The 24,297-nt window shown below is 32.1% G+C and overlaps 2 protein-coding genes across 2 annotated transcripts; one reads left to right on the top strand and one right to left on the bottom strand.

The window, feature by feature from the left end:
* Positions 1-3,215: 3,215 nt before the first annotated feature.
* On the bottom strand, positions 3,216-12,771 carry LOC108903886 (trichohyalin-like). Its single transcript, XM_018706226.2, has 11 exons — positions 12,676-12,771; positions 12,023-12,136; positions 11,471-11,599; positions 10,171-10,335; positions 7,198-7,329; positions 4,785-4,989; positions 4,644-4,726; positions 4,395-4,589; positions 3,963-4,189; positions 3,508-3,907; positions 3,216-3,421 (listed from the first exon to the last, which is right to left on the bottom strand). The coding sequence occupies exons 1-11, from the start codon at positions 12,769-12,771 to the stop codon at positions 3,242-3,244; spliced, it is 1,926 nt and encodes a 641-aa protein (XP_018561742.1). The 3' UTR covers positions 3,216-3,241.
* Positions 12,772-13,474: 703 nt separating this feature from the next.
* Positions 13,475-23,668, top strand: LOC108903887 (COP1-interactive protein 1). The gene is made up of 10 exons (XM_018706227.1): positions 13,475-13,513; positions 13,570-13,655; positions 13,736-14,289; positions 14,372-14,586; positions 14,641-19,368; positions 21,508-21,573; positions 21,631-21,982; positions 22,543-22,772; positions 22,836-23,102; positions 23,537-23,668. Exons 1-10 carry the CDS (start codon positions 13,475-13,477, stop codon positions 23,591-23,593), a joined length of 6,594 nt encoding a protein of 2,197 aa, XP_018561743.1. The 3' UTR covers positions 23,594-23,668.
* The last annotated feature ends 629 nt before the right edge of the window (positions 23,669-24,297 follow it).

Raw genomic sequence — 24,297 nt, forward strand, 5'->3', positions numbered from 1 at the left:
AAACGTCAAATCAAAATCGTAAAACACGAACTCAGAACTAGTGATGGGCATAATCGACCAATTTTGATAATCGAGTACTTCTAATAATCGAGTGATCACTCGAGATACGAGATATTGGTCTTTTTCATCCCAGCGGCGCACAAATATGTTTGTATTAGTCATATATTACTTATAAGCGTAGCTAAAAAAATCGCAATCAGTGACTATTTGCAGTATGCACTAACATTTTGGGGTGCAACCGTAGGGTAATAGTCACTCGAGTGGTGGGAGTAAACATCTCGAGATATCTCGAGTGATCTCAATAATCGAGTACCACTCGATTTTTCACTCGAAATCTCCCATACTACTCAGAACATATTCATTGAGGTGGCAAAAATTGGAGATTAGGTTTGCTGAATATGTTTCACAAATATTATTGAATTATTACAATTGGAAATCAGCTTGTCCGTAGTATATGCTCGAAGGCTTGTTCGGACCATTATCAATTAGAACACGTCGACTGTCGACTTTAACATAATATAATATGGATGCTTGGATTCAGCAAAGCAGACAGAGCAGAAATTGTTCACTCTACCACCTTTCAAGATGGAGTGCTTTAGTACGGGAACGCGTCAGTAGGACCACTGATAATTTAGCAGATTTGGTACAAGATGTTATCGTTCATCCAGTTGTGATGTTCTGTAGTTTAGGCAGTATAAGCATAATATAGTTTATAATTCAGTTAATTTAAACCGGCCTTCAATGCGTAAAATGTAGAAAAGTTTACAATTGTTTAGAAGCTATTATAAAAGCAAGGAATGGACCGTAATTAATAAAATGGCAACAAGAAAAAACGAAACTATGCAAACTTACTAAAAGGATGATGATATACATACAACACTATTACAAGAGTCAATGATAAAAGGATATGAAAGAGGGTAGGTTTAGGAGGAAGTTGGCTACCGTGTGCACAATTTTTATTTCACTAATCAAAACTATTTAAAATTAAAAATGCCAAATTTCACTTAGCTGTCCACTTTATGGCTACAAAACAGTACACACGCAGAGGTGCCATTATTCCGTGGCTAGAAATTGGCCTCAATGATTTGGGATCGAGGGGGATTATCCCTCTTTATCCTGCCTCATCTCGTGTAGGCCTGGACAGCCTTCGTAGGTGGGCCCCATCCGTCGTCTACCCCGACCGCAAATGCGGCCGGTGTAGGCGCTTTGTGGGACCTCCTTTTGTCCTGGCTGGGCCCCNCAAAAAACATGCGACTGTTCTTCATTTGTTTTTGTTGCACTCGCGGAAAAATTTTGAATATCTGGCACTGTACTCACTGTAGGATGTCGTTGTTCTATGTGTCTTTTTAAATTGGTGATTGAAGATTTATAACAAATATTTTGCTTGCATATATTACAACAAGCTTTACTTTCATGCGTTGGTAAAAATAAATTCCACAGGAAAGATTTTCTTCGTTTATCCATGTCCAATTTTATTTGTAATAAAAATTTATCAGTAGTAACTTAGGACAAAATAACAGATAACGCTATATCAAATTCAAATAAATAATGCAAAAGCGAAATAACAAATTGAGCTAAATCTACGAAAGTTGGCACATGCTTGAAAAACAGCGCATGACGAAAGTATCCCTATTCCCTAACGCTAGCCGCTATTAAGTACAAGAGTCGATTTATGAACTTTGACGCAAAAATAAGGTAGAAATGTATGCGCGCGCTACCAGGAGCTGTTCCGAAAAATCGCAGCTATTTGTCACTGCTCTGTTGCCGGAGCAGTAGCAGGTGTCACTGCTCCGCAAAAAGAGCAGTTTAGCCCATCTCTAATAATATGGATGCTTGGATTCAGCAAAGCAGACAGAGCAGAAATTGTTCACTCTACCACCTTTCAAGATGGAGTGCTTTAGTACGGGAACGCGTCAGTAGGACCACTGATAATTTAGCAGATTTGGTACAAGATGTTATCGTTCATCCAGTTGTGATGTTCTGTAGTTTAGGCAGTATAAGCATAATATAGTTTATAATTCAGTTAATTTAAACCGGCCTTCAATGCGTAAAATGTAGAAAAGTTTACAATTGTTTAGAAGCTATTATAAAAGCAAGGAATGGACCGTAATTAATAAAATGGCAACAAGAAAAAACGAAACTATGCAAACTTACTAAAAGGATGATGATATACATACAACACTATTACAAGAGTCAATGATAAAAGGATATGAAAGAGGGTAGGTTTAGGAGGAAGTTGGCTACCGTGTGCACAATTTTTATTTCACTAATGAAAACTATTTAAAATTAAAAATGCCAAATTTCACTTAGCTGTCCACTTTATGGCTACAAAACAGTACACACGCAGAGGTGCCATTATTCCGTGGCTAGAAATTGGCCTCAATGATTTGGGATCGAGGGGGATTATCCCTCTTTATCCTGCCTCATCTCGTGTAGGCCTGGACAGCCTTCGTAGGTGGGCCCCATCCGTCGTCTACCCCGACCGCAAATGCGGCCGGTGTAGGCGCTTTGTGGCACCTCCTTTTGTCCTGGCTGGGCCCCGCCGGCTAGGGCCCTTTCTTCTGGCGCTCTTCTTGCTTCGCCGGCTCGTCTGTGTAAACCCCGGGGGTGGTGTCATGTTTATGTGTGGTATGGTTGGGTAGGGTAGTGCGGCTATGCAGCCTGGGATGCGCTTTGCTAAGGTGGCCCTTAGACTAGCACGGGAGGGGAGGGATAAGGAGGGTATGGGGAGTGTGTATGTGTGTGTCTGTCGTTGTCTTCGTTTCTTGATCCTGGCGGTCTCTGAAACAGAAAAGGTTAGCGGACGGGGGGGGGGCAACACGCAGAGGTATCTACCTGGGGTTTAAACTAGCAAAGGATTTTTATTTGTTTGAATATATTTTAATGGTTTGGTTTAAACAGCCACATTCAAATTTTAACTTTTTCATGTAATTTTGAATGACTCCTATTTAGGTACTATGAATCATTTAGAATTTAACAATTTATAACTGAGAAATAGAGTAATGAAGAGTTCAACTTACCCGTTTTCGACTTACCATTATTCAAGTAGAAATATTATTTAAAGTTCAATAGGTATTCAAAAACGATTTTAAAAATCCTGAAAGGTTGAAGTAGAGATATCATAGTTTAACATACTATCTATTAAATTAATATAAATATAAAGATAAGTTCTAACAATATATAAAATACTATTTAAATTTTTTGAATAACTCGATGTAAAATGCTTTTGTTACATTTTTTTTTAATGAAAGTCAACAGCCTTGGATTGTGTAAAACCGCGTTTCCTTAAAGTTTCATCCATTCTTAACTGTTCCTGCTGAAGCTGCATTCGAATGGCACCAAGCTGAGTCAAAATACTCCGTTTTTGCCCATCTCTGGGAGAATCTGCATGATTGAGTATAGTTTTTTGTACTGCAGGAATCTAGAATAAAATAAGTAAAACTTCTACAATAAAAAAGCTGACGCATACTGAATCAAAATATAAACTAAAGTATTTTCTATACCAACCTGCCACTTATCTTCTAATTTTCTAAGTGCATCAGAACTATGTCTAGAACTATTAAACGGAATAGAATTTTTTAATTCTTTGGCCACGGGTGAGTGCGCTTTTAATATCGGGACCGGTAAGGAATCCTCGAACCTACTAGAACTACTCCTCCTTTGCAATCTAGGGCTTCTCTTCAGCATGCTGAGGTCCTGTTGAGTGGCACTGTGCCTTCGCTGTCCGTTACTCAGGCTATCTCTTATATTCATAGATTCTATACGTTGATTTAACGAGTCTATTCTACTTAGTGAATCAAATCTACTGAAAGTGTTATAACGACTAGAAGGCTCATATGAATTCAGTGAATCCATTCGGTTAAGGGTGTCCTTTCGATGGTAAGAATCAAAACGGTTTGGGTTATACCTGAAAGTATTACGAATTAGAAAAATGACCGATATTACTGTTAACACATACATACCTTGCTGATGGGTCAGCGAACACAGACGTGGATGGAATATTAAAAGAGTACGGATTGCGACGTGAAACGGGAGGAGAATAATGAGAAAGGGGTTTACCCACAGTATCACCGGGGTTGCTATGGAAACTAGTGACACTACTTTCAGAATTCATGTGTTTTCGGAATCCATGCCTTGTGGACTGAAGTTCCTGTTTGCGGCGCAATAGATCCTCACTGTGTCGTCTCATCTATAGGAAATGTGAATTTAATTTTATTATCTACGTTTTAAAGAAAAACTGCAAATAAAACTAATAGCTCAGAAATCGAGAACTTGTGCAGAAGGGATGATTTATATTATTCAATAAGCCGCATTTGTCACAAAAAAAATTTCACAAATATATATTCAAAAATATATTGCTAAATTTTTAGTAAATCAAAGACTAAACATATTACCTGTTCATCTCTACGGCTTCTCCTCTGTTCCTCTATCATCCTTTCCTCCTGCATCCTCAAGAGTTGCTGTTCTAATCTCCGATTTCCCAACTCTTGTTCCCGTCTTTCTTGTTCAACTCTCATCTGTTGCAACCTATGTTTCTCTTCAATTTGCAGCCTTAATTCGTGTTGGTAAACTTCTTGTTTTAATTTTTCCTACAAGTATTGCTACAACTAATTTTTTAAGAAAAAAATTGCATATTCTCTTACTCTTTCGTGCTCCTCAGATTTGGAAGCTTGGTAACTGAAACTGTCCATGAACGTCGGAGTATACAAATCCGACATTAATCTTTCTGTTAACAAAAATTTTTAATTCTACTTTTTCCGACTTAGTAAATAGCGAAATAATACCTCTTGGGCTTCCAGTCCGTCTGTTGGACAATATGCTCTTTGGTTTCTCCATGTCTTGATTTAATAAGGCATTTTGAGCAGTAGTTAGCCTTTGGTCTATTCTATAAGAAGCCAAATTTCGATTATTCTGGGTCAAATTATTATCAACACGACGAGGACTTAGTTCCTTCTCTGGTGAATTTTGACATTGTAAATCATACTGAATCTAAAACAAGTTTATGCAAAAAGTAACTGCCAACATTAGTAACCCAGCTAGAGGAGTAAACTAAATATACATTTTGTACATTATTTTTTTTTTTTCGATTGGGAGGATACAGGCATCCTTCAGATTTCCCATGATTTACCCCTCAATTTAGTGAATTTAGTGTATTCATGCATAGGACATCTACTATGTTTGATGTATTATAGCAGTATACAGCATTCACTTCTACTCTGCAATGGCATATATTTGTAAAAGCAATAGACTTAAATGAATAAAACAATTTTGGGAATTACTGAGAACTTTAGATTGCATCAGCAAGATAATATTTGACTTTTAATAAAATAAATTTACCAGCGAGATTTCTGGTTAGGAGGCATAAAAATGACATGATAACTGGAAGTAAAGAAACAAAATGTTGAATCATTGTGGAATAAATTAGTTCAAATAACCTGCAGTACCGCAGTATAGAAAAATTGAAAAGTTATTAAACCACATATACAAAAGCATATGTACAGATAAAAGAAACGCCTAAGAAATAATTCGATCCCGAAATTATAAAATTCAGAAAATAAAGATCTTTTCTGGTAGTCTAAAACAGGATAAAATAGAACTGAAAATTAAGGAAGTGCCAATAAAACTGGACGAGTTTTATCAGAGAAAGTAATCAGAGTCAGTGAAATAAACTTGCAAGTAACACAAAATTGATTTCAAAATGAGATCTAAAGCAATATACAAATTGTATTACAAAAATGTTACAGTACAATGATATATTTACAAATTACTGTCATACAATGTATTGTTCTTGTAAATAAATAAAAAATATATATACAGGGTGTCCCGGAAATGGTGAGCAATCTCTCAGATATGGATAGATAATGAGAATAATGTCACAAGTTCATATAAAAATTTTTCCTCCAGGCTCACCCTGTAGAGTTATTAGCTCTTGAAGTTGAGAATTAAAAATGTTTTTTTTGCTGTAAATTTTGTATTTTTCAATAAATTTTGAAAATTCTTCATTGGAATACTCCATATTTTATAACAAATTATGAATTATGAGATGAGTCTTAGATTTAAAACTACGTACTTGACAAGTTTGACAATTTAATTGCCTTTGGCATACTCTGACATGTCTGAATATGTGTTTCAATTAAATAAAATGTCTCAAATTTAATGGTACCTTCCACTTTAAACGGGTTTATCTCAAAAAATATCTATTTTATGGATATTCAACAAGTATATCTTTTTTACGTAAAATACCATAAATTTTATAAAATGATGGAAAATTTGAGTATAGTGGAACAAAAATTTTATTTCTAAAAATTTTGGTGGGGGGTGCTTTGCCCCCGGGCCCCCATAATTATTATCGAGGATTTCATATTATCATCCAAAGCAGCTTCAAAAATTATAGATCCAGCCAAAAAATTTTCAAAATTTATTGAAAGATACAAAAGTTACAGCAAAAAAAACCATTTTTAATTCTCAACTTCAAGAGCTAATAACTCTACAGGGTGAGCCCGGAGGAAAAAATTTTATATGAACTTGTGACATTATTTTCTCATTATCTATCCATATCCGAGAGATTGACCACCATTTCCGGGACACCCTGTGCACATTAAATAATGGCCAGTGGGGATATTTAAAATTCATTCAATTTGGCAAGTACTAAAAATTTTTAACATTTTATCACCTATTTTGTTCATATTTGTATGTCCACTGAATTCGGTATAAATAAACTAATATTTTACCTTCTAATTAGAAGTATTTTATTGCTCAATTATTTCATATAAATGCATTTTGAAAGCATCAATATATAAATTAAATTAGCTTAAAACTTATAATTACAACTCTAAAAGGCATAAAAATATATTTATACCAAAAAGTCGTACCTGTACAAGGGATTTCTATTTTGGCAATAAAAAGGGTGCCTAAAAGAGAAATAGGATTAATGTTCTGATATGAAGAGGATATGCCATTTCTGCTATACAGAATCTTAGTAAAACGCATATATACATTAGCTGTGTTAGTAACTGATCACAGAGGGAACCTAAATTACTTACACACACACTTACCCTACTACCAATAAATACATATTTACAGTTTTAGTATCAATGCTTATTTAATGAACATTTAAGTTCCCTTAGGTTAATAATTTACATGATAAAGCAGTCATCAAATATTTACAAAATCCTTAAAACCCACATGCCTACTTACTAATTGACTTTTAATATTCTGTATGTCAGTTTGGACACTTTTCTCTAGCCGATTTGTATTTTCAGAAATATTAGCAGGTGTTCTGTGTTCAGACAATATAGTTTTTTTAAGTTCTTTATTACCCTCGTTTTTCTGCAAAAACATCAGTCTGTCTTAGAAACAATGCAAATTATGTTAGACATACAATCTCTTTTCCTGTTAGATATACAGGATGTTGCAATATTTCACTGACAAAATTGTATAGGTGATTCTCCAATGCGGTAAATAAAAAAAAACAGAGACTTGAGAGGCCTTGTAGATTATTTTGAACTGTGTTTTACTGCTGCGCTACAGTAACCATGACCACCATTGTCAACACTTTTCAGATTCAGCTATGAGGAGCCCACATATTCATCCGAATAATCAGATTCTTTCTTTATAGGTAATAACTAAATAACGCTGTAATATAGTCTTAGTGTTAAATAGTTATTGACATTGGTTACATAGTACATACATAGTAGATACCTTTGGGTGGCCCAAAAAAAAAAACAAATATTTTTTTTTGCGTCTCTCGTGAAAATATGTTGGTTTATCATGTTTTAAGAGCCCTCTCAAAAAATCAGCTCTAAAAAAAATTTTTTATAGGTCGCTCAAGATTTTTAAAAATTTCCAAAATCGTCAAAGATACCTACTACAAAAATTAGGTGATCTACTAAGGAAAATATAATTTATTTTTATATTTTATCCTGAGACACAGACACAGACTGATAAAAGAAACAATCACCAATACACCAAACGACCAAACATAGAAGTATGATAGATTTGTGACTTTAAAATATTACGATTTGAGCCAACTTGCCTTAATAAGATATCGATAATAAGAAAGATACAGGGTGTTAAAAGTGAAATTTCAAAATTTATTTTTCGCAATAACGAACATTTTTGGACATTTATACAAAAAAATTTTTATCTGGGGCTTTTTTGGTATGAGAAATCATAATTTGATATCTAATTTAATGTATCTTTTAGAGGGTGCCACATAAGCCACATGTGTGGCATAAATGTACACTAAACTTTTTTGCCCATCAAGGTAGCGCTCTCTTGGGAAAAAAATATTAAAGGCACGGCATTGTAAGAATAAAAATGTATACTTGTTAACAACCTCTAAACTTAACGGTTTTCGAGATAATCGAATATTAAAAATCGGCTGCATAATTCCTTAATTCATTACGAGAAATAGTAACGTAGTAGACGGAAGTCACGAATGATTTTAACAGCTAAACATTCTTGTTTTCATAATGTATGACATTTGAAACAGTTTTAATTGAGTATATATGATAATAATTAAGGAATAACAGAAAATGCCAAGACAATAATTTCTCTAATACAGAAATGAGAGATATGGTTACTATTTACTGCCAGCAATATTTCAACGGACGTACTGCGAAATGGGAATATTTCAGAAGATATCCAAACAGGCTACAACCTAAACACCAAACATTTGAAAATCTATTTAGGAATTTAGGCGAAAGTGGTTCATTTCGTCCTAAACGTGATAATTTAGGCCGACTGGGAATCATTAGGCCTGATCAAGATGATGAAATTGGTTCACATTGCAGTAAAACTTCAGTTTTAAAAAGACATCTCGATAAATATCACCCCTACCATTTTACGCCTGTGCAAAATTTATTGCCACCAGATCTACCATTAAGATACCAATTTGCAAATGATATCCAAAATAGGCAAAATCTTGACCCCACCTACCTTTATTAATAGAATATTATTTACGGACGAGGCAACATTTAGCCGCCGTGGTATTTTTAATTTAAGAAATAATCATATCTGGGAAATTGAAAATCCTCATTTTAAAGAGAAAGATATTTTCAACATGAATTCAAAATAAATTGTTTATATATACACATACATATTTAAATACCAACTTTCCTGAATGCTGAATTGGTCGTGGTAGTAATTTCCCTTGACCAGCACGTAGCCCAGACTTTAATCCTCTCGATTTTGGCGTATGGGGCGCAATGAATCAACTTGTTTATAAAAGTCCCATAAATACTCGCAACCAACTTTGGGAAGAAATAAATGCAACTGCAGTTTCTTTTGGACCAATCATGTTATTTAATATGAGGCCATCTTTTATGGAACGTATGGATAAATGCATCGAAGAGAATGATGGACATATCGAATACTTACTTTGACATAATTAAACGTGTAATGTTAGTTAGCTCAGTGTTTTCTTTTCTTAATATGTGTAAAATTCATTTCTATAGCTTATATTTTAACTGCTTTTATTTAATTTTTAAAATTTTTAAAAATTTTTAAATTTTTTATGGCAACTCCTACTATTACGTTAATATTCATCCTGTTGATGTAAAAACATGATAAGCGTATACGATTTCTACGTTAATATTTCTCGTAATGAATTAAAGAAAATTAATTTTAAATTAAATTTTTTTACTATAAGCATTTCACCACTGTACATGCCAAATGATGAATGTACTGAATTTGAATGGATTACATAAAAAAATGCATAATAAAAAAAAATATATACAAAACTTTGTCATCATGAACCTTAGAATCAACGCATTTGCAGACCTAATTTTATTTTCTTATCACCTGTAAATTTCATCACTGGAATATTGCTTTTAAAATAAAAATCTATTTGTTATAGTAATATAGTGGTGCCACTTCTAAATTAAGTTTTATGCATTTTCCTTCACCTTCAATGATTTTATTTTTATGTAGGTATAATAAAGAATTAACTTGAGCAAAAAAAAACGCATCAATATTTATGACTACCTATGAATAATTTTATCCACTGTTCACTTAAGCCAATTTTTATTAAAAAAGACGATGAATTTTCTAACCAAACAGGGATTACATTATTATTTAATATAAACTCTGTATGCAACCTATACTAAAGTTCAATTATAATTAAAGCCACGATGAAAAAAAGATAAAGCTAAAGTACGTAGACCATACCTTTGCGATGTGCCTCAAATATTCAGCTCTCTGTTTCTGTAAGAAGTAATTTCTTCTCTGCTCATACTCCCCCAGGCCTAGGTAAGGTGCAGCAGTCACTCTCAGTTCTGGGTTATTTGGGCTGTATTCACCGTAGCGTAACATTGCACAACCGATGCTGTCATCCTAAAACATAGGTTGTTCATAAGTGTTTTGTCCATCTCACCTTGCCTATTGTACTGAAATGAATCTAATTACCATGCAGTTTATTGAGTGAATTAAATTTTTATGGTTGACAACACATCAGTAGAATATATCCACTACACTAGAAAAAATGTTTACAAACAAAATAATTGTGGCACATCGCTTTGCAATAAAAAAATGTATTTTTTTATACGATTTGTAAATGGCATACACAACTTCTAAAAATTATCTTAACCAGAGCATATATAAACCAGCTAATTCAGATGAGCCCATACCGTAGGAAGTGAGTAGCAAACTACGCATCATTCCCTAGAGACCTTCTACTGCTCACCAGCTGTGTTTAAATAAATAGAGACGTATTTCAGAATTGCACAGTTCGGTAAAACTCAGAATGTGTGAAATTAACAGATGTATAGGTACCTTTTAAGTATGCAAATAATTTGTTTCTTTGGTTACTCTAAAAATGTAAATTCATACGTAATTTATACAACTACATTATAAAAAAGTAGATATACATGGTGATAAAAATATTTTAATGATATTTGCAATACATTTTAAAAATAAAATGTTTTCTAACGATTCAGACAATATATTGCGTAATAGTTTGAACAAAAAAGCATTTCCAAATATTTCCTTGTATTTTCTGCACAAATATTTAGTTGTACTTTCCTCGAATTCAAATGTATTGTAATGTGAAAATATTTTATAAAAAAGTGCAAAAATTATGGGTCCTCTATTATAATTTTTTATTTCTTGAATAGCACGATGACAAAAATGTTTAAAATAATGAAAGCTTCTATACTTCAAATATAAGGACACCGAAAGCAGCTGAAAAGGACCAAAGCGCTGAAAATGGAGTGAACGTGCTGGTTTATATAATGCCTTGCAAATGTCAACTCATTTAAAATTTAAACAATATTTTTATTGTTTTTTTGCTAATTAAGAATGTTTAAAATAAGAACTTAAATATTATTTAACATTTTACGACAAAATTTTCTGCTGTCATGCAAAGTAACATCATAAAACAGAACATATTAAAAACTAAATATTACTACAAGGTAAAATTTGACTAAATGGCTCAAAATAATAAAAAAAAATAAATGAATTCCATGCTTACCGATCTATTAGTTAAGGAATTCTCTGAATTAACAAGTTTATCGATAAAAGCTTGCTTTTTCTCTTCTAACGTAATGTTGCTATTATCTCTGTTACTATTTAAATTGAGTGGTTCGATAAATGGCAGAGTCTAGAAATAAATTCAAAAAACACAACAGGAAGCATTAGCATAAATCACACAAACAATGAATGTCTAATCTACAATGCTAGGCCAGATCAAGAAAAACTTTATATTTTTTTCATGAAAGCTGAAAAAGGTAATTTGCTAACAGGCTTTATTAATTTTTTGCAAATTACTCGAGATAAATTATTTAAAAAAATATATTAGATAGGGATATTAAATTTCTTAAAGTGGATCAGAACAACGTCCATTACTGAATTTAAAAATATTAAGAGGTAAGTATCGATGAAAAAATATGAATTGGATATATTACGCTAAAATGTATTTTCAAAAAGCCTGCTAACAAAACAGATTTATTAATCATATAACACTAATTAAGTAAACAAATCTTTTCTAAAAGGCAAATACCTTATCAAGCACTGCTACACTTACTTGATTTTCATTTGATGTTAAGACACAGTCGGGGTTTATGTGTACATTTTCCTTATTTTCTTCGAGTGATTGTTCCAAATTATTGTTCTGTGTTGTTTCATTATCACAATTTTTCTAAAAAAAAAGAACGAAAAAACAAAATTTCGAACAAATCAACACGAACCTAAGTATGGATGGGTGCTGCTTGTGTGGGGTAAACAGGGTGAAATAACACTGAAAATAGAATTGTTCAGTCTTTCAGCCCTTCATATTCGGCTTTCAGGTAAAATCAATATCCAACAAGGTCAGAAGTATCAGTATATAACAAGTACTGTGGTATCAGTTCAGAATGTTCAGATAGATGCAGAAGAACCACTCCTACCACTAGTGTGTTTGGGTGGTTCTTCTCTTTAGTGGGTTGTAATTTATTACAATTTAATGAACAAATTGTACATTATTGCACTGCATAAGTATAGCACACAATTTACTTTTATCCTTACCATAACTATTTTAAGAAAACCAAATGCAAATTGACAAATATATTTTTTTATTAAAATTTTGTATACTATTTTTTGTGTAGGTACATAATTGAAATAAAAGTATTTTTGATTTTAACACCAAAAATAAAATAATGTTTCTACTTTCAGGACTAAAGAAACTTATTCAATACATACCTCATATTGCTTATCTTCAAATAAGCCCAACCTCTTTTTTTCTTCTAAAATAATTAATTTTTGTTCTTCAACGAAGTTTTTTATGTCCCCTGACATGTGATAGTAACTTGAGATTAATTGTATATTAATTTAATTAAAGTTAAAAGTACTGTAGTGCCTCCATTCACTTAATATGTAAGATATAAAACACGACAAATAAATTATAAAATAAATTTTGTATAATGGTTAATTTTTAGTTACTATTTTCAATAAAATATAAAATATAATTTCACTATTAGAGAAAAATCACTTATTTAAAAATGTTTTAAAAGTGTCAAATAACTGTCACTGTCATGATACAAAAACCGTTAAAAATATCAGTGGTACCAATTACCAATGGTACCATCGAACAAAATTGTGGTACCTAGTTATCAAAAAATGATAAAATTAATTATATTTTTAACTCTTACCATTTTGTTTTTTCGTAGCTACTTAACATCGTCTTACAGATTACATTTCATAATAGTTAGTAATTTGTCCAAGAATAGTGATTGAGCACATTTTTGAAACCCGAAACTAACTTGAAAATGCAGAGGAAGAAGTAGTCTGTTGAAATAGCCAATAAAATTTGAGTATTTTAAAAATGTTAAATAAACATGTCAACCGTCGTTTGCACTTTAGAAAGACGCGTTATTTGTTTAGTTTTTTCAAAATTGAAGTGTAGTTAATAATACAAATAAAAGAAACTATGAAAACGTCACTTACTCTTTGATTTAGTTAATTTTAATATATTTCCTTTCACTTAATAATTACCAGTAAAATGGATTGTAAGAAATGGGATCGCATTTTAGTGGACTGGGTAAGAGCCAATAAATCTAAGATTTGTGAAAATATAATGCATTTAAATTGTTTCAGGTAAATTGTTTGAAATTATGCAAACCTATTCAAAAGTTAGATGAGTTAAAAGATGGAATATTCTTTACAAATTTGCAAAAGCTTTTGTAAGTTTTCTTATTAGTTTATATACTTTCTTATATTTGCTTGAATCATCTCATTGTAACATCCTCTTTTATATCCACAGGAGGAAAACTACCGAAATAGATACAGATGTGCTAACATGCCTATTTCGAGTACTGAATCAACATTATCCTGATTTTATCATAGATAATAAGGCGAATATTCACCTTACCGACCTATCTCCAAGCGAATTATCTACGATTACTTCTCTCTTGCTTCACTACACATGTATACATGACAGAAGAGATGTTCTGACTTCTCCTTTATGTTATAATTTGCAACAGATAACTCAGATTTGTATAAAGAATTTTCTTGAGAAAATTCAAGTATGCTCGAAAATTACAAACGAAGAGTTAATAAGTATAATTCAGTGTTGTGTGAATGAGATAGAAAAAAAACCTGATATATCTTGCCATTTACTAGCTGTTGTAAATTCGCCGATTAATAAAAAGAGTCCTTTACAGGATCTTTTGAAAACTCCCGCAAGTAAGAATGTTAGATTACTGGAGAAGGAAAGAGAGTTAAATAAATTAAAGACAGAATTGGAATTGGTTCAGGACGAAAAGGAATCTTTAGAAGAAGATTTAAAATTGCAAATTGAAAATAATACTAGATTGGGTAAGTTAAATATATAATTTTTTTTATATGTAGGAATAAAAGCTTTTTACGTAGTTATTGGAATAAAAAAATATGTTCACAGAAAAGCAGTTACTCCTGAAAGAAACAGAAATATCAAGGTTAAGAAGTGAGGTTTTGGTTCTGGAAGATAGAACACCACCTCATTATCAAGATAAGGATTCCAGAGAAACTCAGAGAATTTTAAGAACAAAAATAGAGAGCTTGGAACAGATATTGGAACAGTGCGATAAAGAAATAAAAGAACTTATAGATGAAAGAGATGCTGAAAAATCTCAGGTTTGAACCAAAGATATATGAAATTTGTTTTTAACTATTTCTTTGATTTTTCAGGTTAAAACTTTGGAGGCACAATGCAAACTGTGGTTAGAGAAATTCATAGAAAGTGATAACAAACTGCAGTGTCTCTCGGAAGAGTCAAAAGAACGGGACACTAAATTTATAAATCTCAGTGCCCACTGTCGTGAATTAGAAACTTTGTTAGACGAGCTGAAAGGTGAAAACAAGAATGACAGTTTTATTGAAGAAAGCTTTCAGAGTCTTGGTAATTTGGACATTACGAGGAAAAACATGGAGCCGTTACCTCCTTCTGATGAGGATCTTGCACATTCCGTTGTTGATATACAGCTGAAGGATGTTCAAAGAGAAAACGAACAGCTTAAATCCGCACTTTCTGAAGCAGAAACTGATTCAGAAAGATTAAAAGAAAATATTAGTAAACTTCTGCAAGACTTAGAGTTACTGAAAACTGAGAAGAATGATTTTCAGGATGCGTTGAAGAAGAGAAACAGTGATTGTGAAGAACTGGCTTTGGAACATGAAAACTTAGAAATGCAATATAAAATATTATTTGAACAAAATGCAACTGTTACGAAACAAAAAGAAAAACTAAGCGAAGAATTGGAAGAATTTTTAAAGAAACATGAACATATTGTCCTTGAACTGACAGAAGCCTTACAAAAAATTACTGATGTGTGTCAACAACTGGAAAGGGTGCAATCCGTGAAGGAAGAAGTTTCTAATAAACTTGATTCAAAAGTAAAAGAATTGGAAGCGGCATTATTGGAGAAGCAAGAAATTTTCGGTAAGCTGCAGCAAGTGACAAACGAGAATGCAGAAAATCGCGAAAATTTAGAAATTGAGAAATTAAAAAATAAAAAGATTTCCAAAGACCTTGAGAACATATCGGACAAATTAAAAGTCACTGTTGAAGAGAAGAAGAAAATGGTTGAGGGATTTGAAACAGAACGGTTGGAAAAGAAACAGATTTCAAAAAGTTTAGAGGAAGCTTTACGAGATTTGAATGATGCGATTTGTGCAAAAAATCAGATTATACAAAAGAAGTCGGTTATTTTGGAACAACTTGATAAATTCAACTCGAAGATGATACAAGCAAACGAACAAATTTGCTCTATTACCAATGAATTACAATCACTTACTTTAGAAAGAAATAGTCTTCAAGAGGAACTGGACAAAGTTGTTAAAGAAAATTGTGAAATTTGTGATAATCTGGGAAATCTCTCCAAAAATTTAGAAAAGGTCTTCTACGAAAAGCAAGAAATACTTGAAAAATTCGAAGAGAAATCTGAAGAAATGGAAAAAGTGCTTTCCGAAACAAACGTACTAACTGAAACGTTAAACAAGGTCAGTGAAGAAAAATTGCATTTATTCGAAAAATTAAACAAAATTCAGTCAGAATACAGTGACACAGAAAACAAACTCAAAATAGTCTCAAAGAATTTACGTGAGGTGCTTCTTGAGAAAGAACATCTTCTCAAAAATGAAGAACTATTGACTTCCCATTTGGAAAGTGTTACATTCGAAAAAGAAATTTTATCCAATAGATTAAATGATGTATTTACGGAGAACTTAAACGTTTCTGAAAAACTTAAAAATGCAAACGTAGAAAACAAGAAGTTGTCTGAAAATATAGATCAACTTAATCAAGAAAATAAACAACTTTCTGAACAACTAAACAATATTGCTAACGAGAAAAACGATTTATTTAAAAGTTTAATGGAAATTACTAAAGAAAAGGACAAAGCTAATGAAAATTTGGCTATTCTTAAATTAGAGAAAAATGCCACAGATGAAAATTTACAAGAAATGTTTGCAAAATTAAACGAACTTAACAAGGAAAAGGCACAGTTCTTTGAGGAATTAGAGAGCAGTAAACTTGAAATTATTCAAACAAGGAAAAAACTGGACGCAACATTAAGCGAACACCAAGAACTTGTTCTAGAAAAAGAGAAGGTTTTGGAAGAAATTAAAATTTTAAATACAAAATTAGAAATAAACGCCAATGAAAATAATGAATTATCTATTAAATTAGATAAAGCTCTTCTAGAAAATTCGAATATTTATAAGCAGCTAGACGCATCTGAGATTAAAATGAAAACAACCATCGGAAATTTGAATCAAGTGCTACAAGACAAAGAACAACTTCATTGCCAATTAGAGAGTATTATTAAAGAGAAAAACTCGCTATCCGATAATTTAAATGAAATTTTATCTGAAAAAGACAAGACGGATAAAGAACTGGACAAACTAAAAAGTGAAAATCAAACAATGTCGGAAAATCTACAAAAAATTTCAGAAGAGTACAAAGCTGCTAATCATACGCAAGATCAGATGTCTGAAAAATTACAGCTTGTGGAAGAGACGTTAAGTGAATATATTTTAGAGAATAATCAGTTATGTGAGAAAGTAAAACAGATGTTAGAAGCAGAAGCGCAACATAATGAAAGAATACAGATCATGAGATCAGAGAAAATAGACATCGCACTAGGTTTAAAAGAATACTGGCAAAAGTTAGAAGGAATCGTCCCAGATAAGTGCCCAAACTTCGAAATTTCTGAAGAGAAACAAGAACTTCAGCAGATAATTACGCAAACGTTGGAGACGATAACTTCACTATTAGAAAATGTTGTTTCCGAGAGAAATAGTTTCGAGGAAAAAAATTTAGATATATCTCAGAAATTACATATATTGGAAGAAAGATTAACGGAATCAGATGAAGAGAAATCCCACATCTGTGAACAATTAAAGTCTGTTGCTTTAGAAAAATCAAATATATCAAGTAAATTGAATGAAACTGTTGAAGAAAGACAGAAAATTAGCGAAGATTTTAAAGAACTATGTCATAAACTAAAAGACCTGTCTGATGAATTAAAAGTAATAAAATCTGAAAGAGAACTGCTTTTGGAAAATTTAAAAATAGTTACCGAAGAAAAACGTATTACCACTGAAAAATTAGAAAAAACTCAAGCCGAAAAAGACCAAGCTGTTGAGAATTTGTCACATATTTCACGGGAAAAGGAACAGGAATTGCAAGACCTTGATATTAGGAATAAAGACCTTCTAAAGAAATTAGAAACAGTTACTTTAAAAAATGAAAGATTGACGGAAAAAATAGAAGTGCTCCTAAAGGAAAAAGATAAAACTTGTACAGAATTACAAATCATGATTTCAGAGAAACAAGAAATACTAGACAAGTTGGCGAATGCTATGAAAGATAAAACTGAAATGTTGAGTAAAGTCAAAGAGGCTCTAAAAGAAAAGAACGACATATGTGAGCAGTTGCAAAATGTTATACGTGAAAGGGACGAATTGGAGAGACTCATTGAAGAAAATAACGAGAAGTCTGACGAGCTTTTACAAGAAAAACAGGTTATTTCCAAGTTTTTAGACCTCAATACCAGTCAACTGCGAAAGGTAAGTCAAGAAAAAGAAGATATTCTAGAGGCACTTGAAATGAGCAACAAAGAAGTTGAAAAGATTTTACAAGAAAAAAACGAAGTAATCGAACAAATGTCGCAAGAGAAAATTCATCTGCTGGAACAGCTTACTAGAAGATCCGAAGAAAAAATCGAGCTGGCCGAATCTTTACAATTAAGCAAAAAGGAACTAGAGGCTGTACTAAAGGAAAAAGATGATTTTTCTAAACAAATTTGTGTACTAACTAATGAGTGCAAAACATTAGAAAGAACTTTGGAAGAATTACAGAACAGATCAGAAAAAGTATCTCGAGAAAAAGATAACATTTCGGAACAATATGAAAGGATTTGTAAAGAAAAAGCCGAATTTTCCGTACAACTCGATAAAGTCTCCCAAGAAAACGTGGATATAAAAGAACAATTGTTTATAACTTCGCGAGAAAAAATGCAGTTAATCCAGTCCTTACGAGCTATTAAAAATGCACTGGGCACAACAGCTGAAGAAACAGAAGGTTATGAAGAAGTCATCAAGAAAAAGATACTAACGATGCAGTCTCTTGAAATCAGAAACAAAGAATTTTCGGTGGAACTGGAAGCTAAATCTAAAACAATACAAAATTTAGAAAAGCAACTTGAACGTGCCCTTAAAGAAGAACCAAAAACAGAGTGTCGTCTTCCAGAACACAAAGACATATTAGAGACGATTAATAAGCTGTCCAGAGAAAAAATCGAACTTGCTGATTCCTTAGACCTCATAACTAAAGAACTAGAAAAACTGTCACAGGAGAAGCACGACTTAGCGGAAACTTTTGAAAAGACTTGCGCCGAGTTACAAAAAGTGAAAAAGAATAGAAACGAGATCCTGGAAAGCCAAACGAAAATAATGAAAGAAACGGAAAACAACATACTGCTTGCTCACGAAAACGCAATAGAAGTAAAAAATGATTTAATAAAACGTATCGAACTTGCGGAGAACGAAAAACAAAACTTAAAGAAGCATTTGGAAAGTGATTTGCAAGTGATGAGGCAGGCGTACGCCAATGTTGTCAGTACAAACTCGAAATATGAATTGGAGAATGTGAACCTGCGTAAAAAAATCGAGGATAAGAATAAACAGTTAGCTGATTGTGCACAAATTAAAGAAGCCTATGAGAAATTATTGGAGGAAAACAACAAGTTAATGACAGAAATTGATACCATAAAATACAAAAGGGAGAGGGACAGAGAGGATTTCACAAATTTATTGAAGAAACAACGGATGGAAGCCAACTCGAAAGAAAGTAAAAAAATCAGGGAAGTCCGGAATGACTATGAAGCAAAACTAGAGAAGATGAAGGACAAAATGGTATGTATTAACATAGTGTCACCGACAGTGATGTAAAATGACCGTCATTTAAACGTCATGACGCGGTCGACCGCGTCATGATAGGTTTTGTTTCTTAAATATTTAAATTATTATTATTTTTTATTACAATAAAATAAAATCACTTTATAGATACTTTTGATGATTTTATTAATGTTAATATTAAATTAATATGTATTAAATATTAATTGTCAATGCGGTAAGAAGTAGATTTATGTTCCACCTGGTGACGTGGTGTCCTTAAAACTTAACCAATGGTAACATTTTTTTGTTTTATTACTTTATACTTGTCATCTATAGCCAAAGAACATGTGTTTTTTGTGTTGTTTGTTTTGTAGTTAAAAACTTTTTTGATATTAATATAGTTTTGTTGATGAATTTATTAAGGCAATATTGAGATTCAGTAATTTATATTTTAGAAAGATGACATTAAATTACATTTAAGTACTGTTATTTTTCCTAACTGAAACTATTTATGACGTGTAATGACCGTCATGGCCTGGTCACGAGTTTAAATGACGGTCATTTTACATCACTGGTCACCAATATAGGTTGTGTTCATCGAATGGTCGGACCGGTCAATGTCGTTCAGCGGACAAATATTTCGTTGGCCAGCCCAATCAGCTGATTGGGAATATTGGACAGGTTTTAATACTGTTGGTAAATGCCGTTTAACCAAAGAAGTTTGACCGAAGTAGTCCGACCATTCGCTGAACACAGCCATAGTATGTGTCATATACAGGGTTTTCAAAGAGTTTGGAACCCCCTCTCTATCTCAGAAAATACTGCTCAGACAAAAAAATTACTAAAACAAAAGTTGCAGGGTTGTGAGTGAGTAATCCAACGATGACCTTGACCATGACCTTGAAGGTCACGTGGAGGTCAAGTAGAACATTTTAAATAGAACCATATACTTTTGACCCCGGAAATGGAAAAAATGGATATTTTTACTTTCGGATATGACCTTGACCTTCAAGATAATTTAGAGGTCAAGTTGAAAATTTTAAATGGAACCATATACTTTTGATCCCGGAAATGAAAAAAGTGAGAAATATCGGGTCATTTATTAAAAATCGATTTGACCTGTAAACGACCTTGATGGTCATGGTCAAGGTCATATCCAAACGTAAAAATTTCCATTATTTCCATTTCCGGGGTCAAAAATATACGGTTCCATTTAAAATTGTCAGGTTGACCTCTAAACGACCTTGAAGGTCATGGTCAAGGTCACATTCGAACGTAAAGTTTTCCGCTCTTATCATTTCCGGGGTAAAAAGTATAGGGTTCCATTTAAAATTTTCAACTTGACCTCTAAATGACCTTCAAGGTCAAGGTCACCGTTGGATTGCTCACTCAAAACCTTGCAACTTTTGTCCTAATCATTTTTTTGTTTGAGCAGTATTTTCTGAGATAGAGGAGGGTTCCAAACTTTTTGAAAACCCTGTATAAAAAATGCTTATTGATCGATTTTTCAAATATTTGACTGCTATTTGTTCTTATTTATGCACATAATTAGTCGTGTCACATTTGTTAAAGTTTCAAAAAGTATCAAATAAAAAATTTCATACTCATATATCCACTTTCAGACCTTTAAAAAAGTATTTTTTTAAATATATTTTAATTTTTTAATTTAACAGAATATATTAAATATAGCTTAATATTATTTTAGGCACATTTCTTTAAAAAAAATAACAAAAATGTGTCATTAAATATTGATTAAACGGAAAATCCAATTTATTTTGATATTATCTAAATTATAAAAAGTTATCACTAGTTTTTTCTCTAGGTATTTGAATCTTTTGAATTTAAAATATTTTTAAAATGTACAGTGAAAAATAATACAAAACTTATTGCATCTTTATATGCGTTAGAATTGCAATTTTGAGGAAGTTATAATTTCCAAACATGCTTTTTTAGGGTCTATTTAAAAATCTAGCACAAGTTAACAATAAATAAAAAAACATTTGAAATTTTACTGCAGAAAACTTGAGCATAATATGACACTGAAACCTTGTCTAAACCATGTAAACTTAACGAGCAAATGTTTTTACATTTAAGTTTATTATTAACTTTTTTATTTTGCCCTGTTGAATTTAATTGGATTTTTTCCTAATATTTTAGCTGAAACTGTACAGAGAGGAAATCAACAAAGAAATGGCTAAAGTCAAGGCGGAACAAAATGAAACGGTAATAGGGAATGAAAGAGTTTACATATTCCTCAAGGTACATTAATTTTGTTTTTAGACGTATTGTCAGAAAACTATAAATGAGCTCAAAAGTAGCTTATTTGAAGCAGAACAGAAAATTCACCTTATTGAAACAGAGCGAGATATGCGTCATATAAAGGAATCCAAGAGAGAGTCTGAGAACAATAGTGTAAGTACTGCGCAGCACAGTGCTGTGTCTAAGAATACCAAAAATCAACCAGACTTCAATCAACTCACGAGGAGAACAAAAAGTTCAACCATGATACAAGTGCCTGGTCAGAAGGGTGAACGAAAGATGGCGACGTTACCCAGGTCGAATTTTACAGAGGTCCAGGAAACAGTTACAATTTCTAGGAGGACCTCAATCACTGGGGTACCAAGCAGTATTGGTAAGTTAATTCATATAATGCAACATTACGTAAGCATATTGTATAATAGTCGAACAAAAAAATATAGAATTTATAATTAACGCCCGTTTGTACCTATATTGTATTAAGAACTACTTAAAAAAATATTAAATTGAATTGTAAAGCTTAGTATATGGTATACAGTAACATATTGTGAAATTAAACAACAGGTGGGACAATAGCGCATAATCGAAGATGTCATAATAGCACATAAGCAAGGTATAAAACAATATTTTTTATCCATAGCCACAAGAAAAAGTTGGTGACAATTGGACTATTTAAGGTTTACTGATTTACCTCAATATTACTTTATTTTTTATTTATTTCTGATTTTAAATACGAAAAATTAATTGTAGAAGTTTATGTTTAAATTCCCCCTTTTGCCAAATGTTTTTAGCACCGCTAATAAGCTTACCTTAAAAATTATTTTTTAACTTTAATTTTTAACTGAAGATGCGCTTAAATGAAAACGCATAAGGAAATAAATATACTTTTTTTAAAATCTTGCAGATCAAAATTCTCTAATTTTTTTTCTTATTTAGGCCATAATATTGAAATGGAAGACGAAGAAGATGATCTCTTTAATAACAAATATTTGGTAGATCTAAAAGAGGGACGTTGCACACTACCTTTAACAGGTCGTGAATCTAACGCTAATAGGTTTTCTGAGCTGGCTTGGAGAAATTCATTGGTGCCGCCTCACCTAAAGAGCTCTTATCCAGCTGAAACGCAATTTCTCAGTCCGACACATTTTAAAGAAGATGATATTAAGGTACCAAATATATTTATTTTATAGTTCAATAATGTAACGTCTTGTTGTTTTACAATTTGTTAGATGGGCAATGTCGAGGGAGATGACAGCATGTGTCGTCTCCTTCCTGGAGAAAAACCACGCCAAAGAAAAGACATTGGTACAACCTCTTATAAGAAGCCAGGCCCGCCCACTCCGAGCAAGAACGGAGGACGTTTGTCTTTACAAGGCAATGAAATACAACCTCTCAGGGAACATAACGACAAAACCCCTAAAAAAGTGACCCCGAGCAGAATCAAAGCACTTTTCATGGGACGTCCCAGCAGCAACAGTTTGAGGGAAAACTCTGAGGTACACTCCAACTGCTTATCACCAGTTATTAACCGCACTAAGCTAACTGCATTCTCTCAATCTATACCTGTATGCACTTGTCAATGTTGTAAATTAGATAATACCTCCATATTAGACGCAAACGCTTTGCCCTGTTCCCAATTTAATAACTTTGTGTCGTCTGAAAATTGTATCTCCTTCAAAGCTTTTATGTACAACAAATTAACTAAGAACTTCTCTTTCCTCTTACTATTTGTCCGTTTTTATCTATTCCTTGAGCTGTTATAAATGTTTTAGAAAATTAATACAGTTTTTAGCACATATTCTAATGTTAATGAAATTATATTCTTCCTTAATCTTATAATTAAAACAAAAAACATATTATTAGTAGTTTTATTTTTTCTATTCATGAATGTGTTAAAAAAAAATTGAATTGTTTTATTTTAATTTTTCAGAATCAGAGTGTCACACCCAGGACCAAACGGTTAAGTATATTTAGAAAACAAAGATAAACATTCAATTTCTGTAAATAGTCTTATATTTATTTTTTTATAATTAATGATTTTTAATGATTTAATTAATGTTTGTTATAGAGCTTTTGATTGTCTGCTTTTAAACATATTTTTTAAATAAAACGTTGCTAATATATCCCCTACATATTCTTTTATATTCCCAAAACAATATTTATAAAAAGATTTATCATGATTATTCACTTTGATGAATAAATTCGGGATTTAGATGAAAATGATAACTTTAACTAACATGGAATTAGTTCAACGCTTTGTATAGGCATTGAATAACGATGGGCTTTAACATGACAAATATTTATACCACAGCATAAATATTTTCTATACTATGCTTATATGTACTTCATAAGTTAGTATTATTCTATGGTTATATCTCACCCACACAATAAAATCATTTTTTTTTGTTTTTATAAATTTAGGCCTCGGAAATTTCACGAGTCGACCCTGATAGCATTAATAATTTACATGTTTTGATTACCTTCAAGTGTATCGAACACGAAGAATGGAGGCTAAGTTACATGATACCTTGATGGTACAGACTCGTCAATTCAATTTTAAATGAGTAATTTCAATCACAAATTAAAAAATGTGGATTTCATATCAGAAAAATATCTCTCAGTATTTGCATCACCCTTCCTCCTATGTCATTTTGTTGCCAACTGTCTTCTTCTTGATCTTATCCAAACCGT

The sequence above is a fragment of the Anoplophora glabripennis genome, unplaced genomic scaffold, assembly GCF_000390285.2.
Source record: "Anoplophora glabripennis isolate ALB-LARVAE unplaced genomic scaffold, Agla_2.0 scaffold123, whole genome shotgun sequence".
Classification (NCBI taxonomy): Eukaryota; Metazoa; Arthropoda; class Insecta; order Coleoptera; family Cerambycidae; genus Anoplophora; species Anoplophora glabripennis.

Coding starts and splice junctions, on each gene's coding strand:
- LOC108903887 (XM_018706227.1), top strand. CDS start 13,475: ATGGATTGTAAGAAATGGGATCGCATTTTAGTGGACTGG. Junction 14,587..14,640: donor GAGATGCTGAAAAATCTCAG/GTTTGAACCAAA, acceptor TTGATTTTTCAG/GTTAAAACTTTGGAGGCACA. Junction 21,983..22,542: donor TGGGGTACCAAGCAGTATTG/GTAAGTTAATTC, acceptor TTTCTTATTTAG/GCCATAATATTGAAATGGAA.
- LOC108903886 (XM_018706226.2), bottom strand. CDS start 12,771: ATGTCAGGGGACATAAAAAACTTCGTTGAAGAACAAAAATTAATTATT. Junction 4,990..7,197: donor AGAATATTAAAAGTCAATTA/GTAAGTAGGCAT, acceptor AACTTGTTTTAG/ATTCAGTATGATTTACAATG. Junction 4,190..4,394: donor GAAGCCGTAGAGATGAACAG/GTAATATGTTTA, acceptor CATTTCCTATAG/ATGAGACGACACAGTGAGGA.